The following is an 11609-nucleotide window of genomic DNA, read 5'->3' as shown; positions in this document are numbered from 1 at the left end:
ACCACGGGTATAACTTCTGTTCTGTGAGCAACACTTCCTAGGTGAATTCAGATCTTCATCTCTCCTCTAGGATCCTTTTGCCAGAATAAAGCCTATATTTACTGGCTTTACCAGTAGCTTTACTTTAAAGGCTTAAAATTTTCGTGTTTCATCAGGGTCTTTGCTGCTCCTGTTTCCAGAAGAAACTAAACACTTTAATCACTGATGTCGAGAAATCCCACTTGTAGAGCGAACAACGTTTCGACCTTCTATGTAAAATATTTTCTCAACCCAAACGAGCCGTTTTTGCATATATAAACTAAACACTTTGACCTTATAATTGTATGGTCATATACATGGCATTGCTTTGCTCTGACAGAGTTGTGCTGACCATTAAGCTCCGTCATGCTGGACAATCTGATTGCACTCTCAAACTAATAGCAAAACTGAACTTGCCTTCAATAGTTTTCCGTAATATTAATCATAATATCCGCTGATAATTGTTGATCTAATAGTTTGATTAAAATAAAATCTACTGATCACATATCAACAATAAGAAATAAAAATAACAACGAAACAATACATTTGAATCCCCAACAGTAATCAAATACAAGAAATTAATTTTTAAAACAAAATCAAACGATTTAAAAATTACTTCAAATACAAAAACAAACTTTTTTTTAAACAGCATCATATTATTGTAGACTCATCAGTTATATTTCTAAAAATCTCAGAAAACATACAAAAATAATACTCTTTTAATAAATGAATTATAGCTACAGTCTACTACTAAATCAGTAATATAAAAACGAATCATTTTAGAAGACAAACTCGTATATTAATAGTAACAAAAGTTTAAAAAATGTATGAAGCTCTATGAAACGTTTATGTCATTAGATTAATTTAAGCAGGTTTGTTTGAAGATAAGCACAAGGCTACACAGTGAACTATCTGTGTTCTGCCTATCATGGATATCGAAACCCGTTTGCTCACGTTGTAAGCAAGGTATTGGGCATCAAAGCAGGGAAATCAAATAAGACTTTTATCCTTATCTATTGCAAAAATATAAAAAAATGTTATAATTAAACTATACAAAAACGGTATGTTGAACGTATTACCGTGTGGAAGTAATTAACAGTAAAACAGTATTGTTTGGAAAGTACTAGCATTTTATTCTTATTGAGTTTCATTGGTGTTGATTCATTGTTAAAAGGGTATTTTAATGCAGTTGCTTATTTTTGTTAAAAGGTTTAGCTGTAATATTTAACATACAACATTACATTGTTAAAGGTTTATTTCTTCTGTGTTAAATATAAGTTGTTTTTTCTTTGGGCAAGACAAAGTTATGCTAGCTGAGATGTAATTCAACATGACTGTAGCTGTGATATTCTCAGGATCTGCAATATAACAGGAGGATTCAACAGATACTGTATCAACAAAAGTGTCTGAGTCTGAGTTGCAATAAAAATCTTGGATACACACTGGTGAACATTTATTATCTTTATTCACAGCAGACAGTCTACATGTGTATACGCTCATCATCAGAGAGAGAGAGAGTTGGCAAGTTCTCGTTCGCAAATAAGTTCTATCTAAGATAATGTCTTCTCTGAATTGTAATTTATTTGGATATCTAGTATGTTCCCTAGTATTCTGTTTATAACTGTTTAAGAAAATCTAATCTTACGTATACACAAACGAAACAAAGTCTAGCTTGCTTAGACCTTGCAGCCTCTTACGTGATTCAAAATCACTCTTAATTCACTGGTGAATAAGATTGCCTTGCGGTTAGTCGATGTAATAGGTATTGTGTGGTTAATATATTGTTATATGTTCTCCTTTACTTTCACTCTTATGTTCTAAGAATTAATACTGTGTGGTCGCTTTACCAGCCATAAGAGTAATAACACCAGCATGCAGTTCCTCTGAATGGTGATGAAGTTAATTTCAGTAAAAATAAATAATAATTATAAATATCGGATTTAAAAATGCATAAATAATATCACGTTATTAATTTTTTACCACATTTCTAGTTTATAAATGACTCATACTAAATTTATAATAATATATTTTAACGAACTATAGTCCACGTCGTAATAGTTGTATTTTTTATATTCCGCCTAGCCTAAATATCTTTACCTATCATTTACCGAAAAGTCTTGTCGGACTTGATTTACTGGATTGTCCATGTTAGAAGCTTAACTAAAACCTAAAGAATTTAGTTGCTTCCTTGACCTACTTCCTATATCGCATCGACTCGTAATCCGAGGGTCGTGGGTTCGAATCCCCGTCACACCAAACATGCTCGCCCATTCAGTCGTGGGGGTGTTATAATGTGACGGTCAATCCCACTATTCGTTGGTAAAAGATTAGCCCAAGAGAAGGCGGTGGGTGGTGATGAGTAGCTGCCTTCCATCTAGCTTTACACTGCTAAATTAGGGACAGCAAACACAGATAGTCCTCGTGTAACTTTGCGCGAAATTCAAAAACAAACAAACAAACAATCATATGTCGCACTTTGTATCTACTGAAATTTTCAAATTCTAGATAGTGAGGGGTAGGAAACAAATGATAAGTCAGCATATCGCATACCATAGAGTACACTCTATTTCTTGATAAGTCAGCATATCGCATACCATAGAGTACACTCTATTTCTTGATAAGTCAGCATATCGCATACCATAGAGTACACTCTATTTCTTGTTGGGCCCAACTTGTCACATCTTTGTCTTTACATGTTGACTCCATTGCATATTATATATATATGTAATATTTTTCATGTTAGGCCTAATCTAACTATTTTTTGCTGTGTCAAAAAATAATTTGAAAGGTTAAACATTTCACACAATCTCGACATTGTTAAGAAAAAAGACACAAGAAAGAAAGATGCATTTACATATCTCACTGTTTAAAGGATATTCTGTAATAAATTTTGTTATATGTTTTCCTCTTTTGATGAAAGTAAGTAGTGTTTAAATATTTTGAATATTCAAAAATTAAAAACTTTCATGGTTAGTATCAAAAGCAGAATATATGCTTTGTTAAGTTTAAACCTGGATAAATGCAGTATCTTTCGTTCTGGTTCAAAAGCAAATTCCTATTAAGTGATTAAGGAATATCTGCACGTCTTCATTTTGTAGCAAGATTTTATAGATTAACTTCGAATGTTGATTTTAACTATACATTTGCGCAGTAGGTATTTACGTAAAACATAAATAAAAATAGGTAATAAGAACAGTGTCTTGAAGAGGTGATAAGTTAACAAAAATTGGTATTTAAAGATGGAGGGTCAGTTACACTACATTTTAAATCTAAATTTAGTATTAAATATTTTCAATAGATGGCGGTACGTTTGAAATATCCATGCATTTGGACCCGCTACTTGCATAACTTAAACATTCTACTTTCTACAAAGTTTCATCATAAATACTGAACAATCTATCAAAGAATATGTGTATTTTTGTTTCGTTGTATGTTTGTGAGCTACTACTTAGTTCTCATTTCATTTTTTTGAAGGTTGGAGTTATTGTCTATACTTTCATTTGTTGTGAAGGTTGGAGTTATTGTCTATACTTTCATTTGTTGTGAAGGTTGGAGTTATTGTCTATACTTTCATTTGTTGTGAAGGTTGGAGTTATTGTCTATACTTTCATTTGTTGTGAAGGTTGGAGTTATTGTCTATACTTTCATTTGTTGTGAAGGTTGGAGTTATTGTCTATACTTTCATTTGTTGTGAAGGTTGGAGTTATCGTCTATACTTTCATTTGTTGTGAAGGTTGGAGTTATTGTCTATACTTTTATTTGTTGTAAAGGTTATAGTTATTGTCTGTACTTTCATTTGCAGTTTAATGTTAAGCTGATTGTATTCTAAAACCTTTCTGTGAAATTACTGTCTCTTGAGGGCAAAATTTAATTGAAAGTCTAAACTATAGCAGTTCATTTACTAGTATAACCTGAGACCGGGGAGATTAAGCCAGTAGGACAGTAATTGAATATAAGGATTTACAGCACTAAAATTGAAGGTTCGATTTCCCGCGATGGAAACAGCAGATATCTCAATGTGGCTTTGTTTTAATACAAACACAACGGAGAATTAAAATTTTTTATACCATCTTATTATCCTAAGAAACACGAATATGTGCCAACCTTTTCTCTTTTTTTTTTCAATAAATGCGTGCAAACTGTATAACAATAGAAATAGCTATATTTACGAATTATATTTAGATAACTGTCTTTTTATAACTGGGAAGGGCTATATTACTGTGAAACTAGAGTTATGTGAGACAGTAGCATCGTCATCTAACGAAGAACTTTAAGACATTCTCTGATACTGTAGCCAGATGTTCATATAAAACGTTTTGTTAATTCACTATCTCAGAATTCACAAGCAACTTGGGCATTTATCTTGCTGACTGAGAACAGGAAAGCAACGAAAAATGTTCACGTTTTATAATATTCAGACACAAGTTTCTGTTTGTATTATAATCTAATCTGCAGTTCGAAATCATTTAAAATCTAAACTCATCACACAGAATACTTGTAATTAATGCAGTTACTTCCGCTATGTAGGTGTACGCATTACCTTAAAATCAACTAATTTATATTCGTGATATACAGAAATGAGAGCAGATATATCTACTGTACTATACTACTGCCCTCTGAAACTAAAGCAGTATATTCTTACAGAAATTTCACAAGCATACAATCTAACAACGGCCTCTTTGATTCGGTGTCATCACGTGAGCAGCTGCCGTCATAAGGTTATTGACACTCATAATGTAGACCTTTACATGTGCAAGTTAAACATAAAGTGCTACTGCAGATCACAATGATTTGTGATGACGAGAAACTCACTTGAAATAAAAATGTATTCTTAAGGTTAACGAAAAAGGTTATTGAAGATGATCGAAGAAGGTCAAAACGTTGTTCTGTACTCATACCGTCCCCCACTGGTACAGCGTTAAGTCTATGGATTTAGAACCTTAAAACCAGGAATTCGATTCAACTTGGTGTACTCAGCAGATAGCCCGATGTAGCTTTGCTATAATGAAAACACAAATATCCATACCAGCCGTCTTGAGAATACAAATCACAATTATGTATACACACATATAATGGATGTAAGTGTTTGAGCGTTTTTAATACTTACTATTACTCTCTCGTAGCTATACTATACATTATAAGAACACAAGTTTATGATATGTGAGTACCCTTTTATTATGCTCTTACGTATGTGCTTGTTTTTACTATTATTCTTGTCATCACCATCATTTTATATAAAAAAGACATTTGTAACGTGTTAAGAAGAGAAAATGTTGACAACTGTAAATTTTGGAATTGCTTAGCACATAAAAATTGATATTTGCTGAACTTTTCCCACTTACATGCCCCTCAGTGGCTCAGCGGTATGGCTGTGAGTTTCGATACCCGTGGTGGGCAGAGCACAGATAAGCCATTATGTAGCTTTGTGCTTAATTCAAAACAACAACATTCAAGAATAATTGAAATAGCCCCTCGCTAGTACAGCGGTATATCTACGGATTTACAACGCTAAAAGCAGGGTTTCGATTCCCCTCGGTGGGCTCAGAAGATAGCCCGATGTGGCTTTCCTATAAGAAAAACACACACACACCCCACTTACATTATAAAGACATTGAAAGAGTATATAAAATGTTAGTAGGAACCAATGATGTGTCTTAAATTTAACATAACTCATACTTCTTTGGAATTTGAAAATGTCTCCGAACTTAATACTGAAGAATAGAAAAACAGGATTAAAAATATGACGTCACATAGACTGTTTTAATTTATAGTTAGAAATTAAAGATATTTCAGAAATGAACATTCTACGTGCTATTGTAATTTTGCACACGTGTTAGTTGAATTATATTATTAATTCAATTTATGTCCATTCAAATAACTAAGTTATCATAGAGGTTTTATAACGCGCTTAAAATTGCTAATAGTTTCATAAGCTTATGAGCCACTTAACTTCTTCATGCTATTATTGCCAGATAAACAGAATTGTTCTATACTATAAAATCTCCTACTGTATCAACTTGCAGTTGTCTTTTTGTTTCAAAAAGCTTCGGAAGTTTTTTTATCTGCAGGTCTTAAGCTAGTAGTATCAAATAAAAAAAATGAGCAATGTTTCTAAGTGTTACAACTACGTTTGTAAAGTTTATATTAAAATATTTTTATTATGAATGCATTACATATCATTCATGTACAGTGATATTATTCAGACGTTACATTTTTTTATTGTAAGTAGAAGGTTCGGTCTCTGCAAGAAGTCACATTTTATTTAGTAATTTCGCACTTCAAAGACTGTTTGTTCGTTATAATGTTAATGGTTTTGATGAAGCTCTAAATGACATGTTACTGGTTTTGCAAATCAGCTTAAAGAGAAGTGAGGTTATAGACCTGTTCTTTCTGTGGGACGTTCCAAAACCTCACAAAGTTGTTAGTTGAAATTAAGCTAGGATAAAAGATAAATTCTGAACATAAATTATTTTACTACGAAGTATTCAAGTTTTCTCCACCTTAGTTTTGATGCTCAAGTCGACGTCTTGCAAATACAACTAAGATTTGATGTAATTTCATTTCTCATTATGTTTCAAAATTTGCATAGACGAGAAATAAGCAATTTTGGGTGGCCAAGGAACCTTCACATTAGCACATTCTGAGGAATTTTATTTATTAGGTGACTTACATTTGAATGTAAGTAGATATTCTAGTATAGCGTAGATACTCAATTCGCCATATCCACTAAATATTCCATTTTTAAGGTCAGTGAACTCTTTTTCCTTGTGAAATTTTACTCGAAGTAGTTATTACTGATACAGTTATTGACCATTTTACATAACACTATGTAATAGGGATAGGACATTATTATCGTCTGAGATTGCGCATTAATTACATTTTGGTAATTTAGCATACTTTGGATTTAGTTATAAGTTTTCGCGAGACAAGTACTGTAGTTAATAAGAAAGCTTACCTTTTCTTAGATTTTTAATTTGTGAGTTTGATTGGACTTGAAATTACATTGATATGGTTAAATCAGACTGCTTTTAAACTGCACTAATTCCTTTTCCTAAATAGTAGCAAAAACTTATATTTTACACATCATTTAGTATGTATAAGTTTCAGATTTTCAACTTCAGCCAGTAATTACAGATCACAATAAAAACTATAACATTAATTATATTTAGCAACTTCTGCATGGCAGAGCCCAAAGGCCCTTTAAGTCATAAGGTTTGTTTTTATATTGTAAAAAACAACAACAACGAACTCTATATTGCCCAGGTATATATAAAACGTATATATTTTTCATCTATCGTTCAGGTGACGGGTTTCTCAAATAGGTTAAGTTAGTGAGTAGTTTTGTGGTTCAGAAATTATGTATGTTTTAATACGAATGGTTTAAGTTGTGTTACTTAATGCACGCACGAATATTTCATTCTATAAGAATCTATTTATTTTTGACAGGCCTTTCAATACACTTTAGTTATTTTGAAGCCAAACGTGCCTGCAATAACTTTTTCAACCAGAAGTTCAGTGCAACAGAAGTAACTAAAAACAAATAAATATTAAGCCAAATAGACCAGAGTAGCTATCACCATGACAAGTTCCATAAAGAACGTTCTTATAAGTGACGTCAGAGTGTCCTTGGGTTACAAAACTAAATTAGTAATGGAAACACACGGTGTTCATTTGCCCTTCAACCCATGCAAGCAACATAAAAAGATGATTAAGCTACGAATGCTCAGCAGACATATCCTGGCGCGTCCAAAAGTAGAAATGACGTTTCATTTGCTAAACAGAGCAGGCCTTCGCTTTGTACAGGGAGGGAAGAAAGGCTTAACTTCCATCCGAGAAAATATTTCAAGAGATTTGCTAACACACCCTACTCGAAATGCATATTTATATCGAAGACAACTTCAAGATGCCAAAAGAATTGTTGTTAAGGTTGGATCAACTGTAATTGCTAGAAATGATCAATCTGGATTAGCCCTTGGAAGACTTGCGTCAATAATCGAACAGGTAACCTTTATTCTGAGCATATTTTATTATTAAGTTTATTTTCTTTACAGTCATCATCTTAACTTTATACTAAACGGTACCACAGTTCGAAATGTAACGAAAGATTGCGGAATGTAATAATTTCCTGAAAGGAAACCTGGATACACATTTCTTCTCATTGATTCTTGTTAATATAGTATTTGCTGATAATCGTAATATATAATTAAACCGAAGTAAACAGTTAGTTTTATGGGACAAAGAGTACAGGATTTGATTACTTTAAAACTCAAATTATATAAAGTTATAACAGAAACTGCTAAGCTTGACTTGATGAAAATATCTTATTAAATTAACTCTGCAGATTTCTTTTAATTATGTAATTCTTATAATTTATCTCATCAATCATTACAAAATGTCATATTTTTAATTAGTAATAATGGTAAAACTTGCTCAATATTCAATTTACTCCTCTTTGTTTTATATAATATAATCACGTTACGTTGATATTTCCCATAATTATATACAGACATTTCTTACGGGAAAATGTTTTATCTTATTTTCTTTTTCTCCTTGGAAGAAATCATTAAATAGAAACGTAACATTTAAGCCAAAAAGCACTGGTTTGTTAAATATTAATTTGAACTCCGAATTAAAAAGTGAGAGCTTAATTTATTTTTTTTAATATTTGCACACAATTTATTACTCCATTCAGCCCGGCATGGCCAGGTGGTTAAGGCACTCGACTCGTAATCTAAGAGTCGCGAGTTCGAATCTCCGTCACACCAAACATGCTCGCCCTTTCAGACGTGGGGGCATTATAATGTGACGGTCAATCCCACTATTCGTTGGTAAAAGAGTAGCCCAGGAGTTGGCGGTAGGTGGTATGAATAGCTGCCTTCCATCTAGCCTTAAACTGCTAAATTAGGGACGGCTAGCACAGATAGCCCACGTGTAGCTTTGTGCAAAATTCAAAACAAACAAAACTTCACTGTATATATTTCCCACCTTTTTGTGCACCTCCTTACATGTTATTAGATATATCTAAGTTGAGTTAGTAGTTATTTTTTGCCACACTTGTGGGCCTACTCACAGCGTTTAAAGAACAACGTACATTAAGAGAAAAATACAAAAACAGAAACAGTACTGTGTAGTAGCTATTTCTTTCGCCACTCCTATGGGCCTACTCACAGCAGTTAAAGAACAACATGCATTAAGATAAAATACAAAAACAGCACTGTGTAGTAGCTATTTTTTTTTGCCACTTCTAAGCCTTGTTCACCAATTTAATTGCTAAAGGAGATCTCATAATTTTCTTAATAGTTTTTGTTCTAGTAGTTTATGACATAAAAAAAACACAAATATAAATGCACAAACATTTGTCACTATTTATGCTAGTGTGCACACTGTTCACTGTTTGAGCAAAAATTTTGCATGCCAGATAAAAGAGAATGAAACATTTCAAAATCTTGTGATAACTGTGTCTTACAAATAAATCTATATTAAAGTTTCTGGCAATTTTAGGCTCTCCATCTTAATTCTTTCTCTCTTGTAATTTTTTTCATGGTTAATAACTTACGTATGTGTACATGGACAATAACAATATTAGAAATACTAGCATGTGCATTTCCAACACTACTTTAGTTTTACTTGTATAAACCACACAATTCATATTGAACAAGGTACTTGCTAATACCTAATACCTTGCTAATTCTTGTTTGAAGAAATAGTAACGACATAATGAATTATCATGTTGCCCTTTATACTTTAAGTAATATTGAAAAATTAGCTAACAGTAATTTTTAAAATCAAAACCACGTCTTGTGTACTAATTTGAGTATTTTTGAGTTTCTTATGAATATTTACTAATTCTCGTATTTGACAAAACTACAATTTGTCTCTATTTATCTATAATAACTTTTTTCTCTTTTAGATAGATTTCATTATAAGTCATTATTTGAAACTATGCAATTCCACCAGTTTTCTTTTTTACCCAAGCAGTTCATTTGAGTTATAAGTACTTCTTGGGTTTGAACTGTATGTGGCATCTTGAAAATCGCTTGTCAGACCTAACACTCAGTTATTATTCATTAGTTTCTTGTTTGTAAACTTCTTAAAAATCAAAAGTTGATAAGTATGTTCACCACCAACTCATACCAAGCTTGATTATTTGATAGAACTTCTACGTAATAGCTCAAAAAGTAAAGGGTGCGAGCCGTTTTTAATTTTTTTATTTTAAAACTATTCTTACTTATATTGATCTTCAACTGTACTAATTTACTTACTTTACTTAAGTGTATTTTGTGTTTTCTATAAATAAATTTTTTGAGAAAGATAAGGAAGATAGGTAGGTAAGGCATTCTCAGTTATATAATTTTTTGGCATTGTATTACTTGTGTTAAGTTACATTTGTTTAATGTTATCTTAAAATCTATAAGAGGTATTTTTATTCTACAATTTATTTCCCACTAAAATGACAATATTCGTAATAGCCATAGCATTCAAATGATGAACCATTACATTCTTACAGTTTAAATTTTCTAGTGTATTGATTTATGACATCACATATTTTTAGTTTATTTTATAGCTTTTAACTTATCGGCTATTTTTTATCCTGATCTAAAAATGTAACAAAGTTTTTATCAGAAATTACCGATAACAATAAGTAAATGGTCGATATTGTTACTGCAGCTGCTCCATATAACAGTTTTTACTGTTCAGATGTAAGTTTCGTCATATGTATCAGACTTTAGTCTGTCACTCTCTGATGCTTCATCTCACTTTGTCTCAGTTTCTTGGTGACATGTATTTATGAACGTTTTACTGGAGACATAAGGCTTCAGTCTCACATCCTTTACACACACTTTCTTGCATCACGTGATTACTGAGGCTCGTAGTACGACAGATTAAGTCAATCAGACATGAAATATGATCCAGCTCAACTGAATCAAAGATTCTGTAATGATGCACAGAAATATCACAGACAAACTCAGCTACATATAGGAACTGTTGTTTTTTACCGGTTATGTCATAGCATATAGCTGCTTTTCTTATCAGTTACCATTCCGTACGTTTTTCTGAACATTCAGATGCGTCTCAGGAAATATCATACATTAAATCAGCAAGGGCCACAGTTTTTTGGTCATGCTTAATTACATTAATGTGTTTGCGGAACATCCAGCAGACTGTTGATTTCTAGCTATATACACAAGCTATTTAGACTCGAAAAATGTTCAAACAAACATATGTAAGGAAGACATTTTGGCTTTAAAACACCCTGGCTCACTTGATAATTTTGTAATTCTTAAGCCTAATAAAGGGGATGGTGTAGCATTCTAAATAAAAATATTATATAGATAAAGTTTTAAATATTTTAAATGGCAATATTGAATTTAAGAAAACGGATTTTCATCTTACAGCAACCAAAGTAAAACGTTCACAGAATTATTTGTTAAAAATTAAGAAAGAAGGGCTCATATAAGAAGAAATCTATAATGAAATTAGATCAGTTGGTTCCCATTATGGTATATTTTATGGATAACCGAAGATACATAAATTAAATTGTCTCATCAGACCAATTGCATCAAGTATACCTACGTTTACTTACAGACTAA

The 11609-nt window shown here is 32.0% G+C and overlaps 1 protein-coding gene across 2 annotated transcripts in view; it reads left to right on the top strand.

Annotated features, from left to right (window-relative positions):
* Nucleotides 1-7469: 7469 nt before the first annotated feature.
* The window catches only part of LOC143229154 (delta-1-pyrroline-5-carboxylate synthase-like), a 55214-nt gene continuing 51074 nt past the window's right edge, over nt 7470-11609 (top strand). For both annotated transcript variants that reach the window (XM_076461050.1, XM_076461049.1), the window contains exon 1: nt 7470-8019. In XM_076461050.1, coding sequence (XP_076317165.1) covers nt 7597-8019 — 423 coding nt within the window. In that variant the 5' untranslated portion in view covers nt 7470-7596. The remainder of the gene's footprint in view (nt 8020-11609) is intronic.

Source organism: Tachypleus tridentatus, chromosome 10 (assembly GCF_004210375.1).
Source record: "Tachypleus tridentatus isolate NWPU-2018 chromosome 10, ASM421037v1, whole genome shotgun sequence".
NCBI lineage: Eukaryota > Metazoa > Arthropoda > Merostomata > Xiphosura > Limulidae > Tachypleus > Tachypleus tridentatus.
This window is presented reverse-complemented; position numbering and strand designations above follow the sequence as displayed.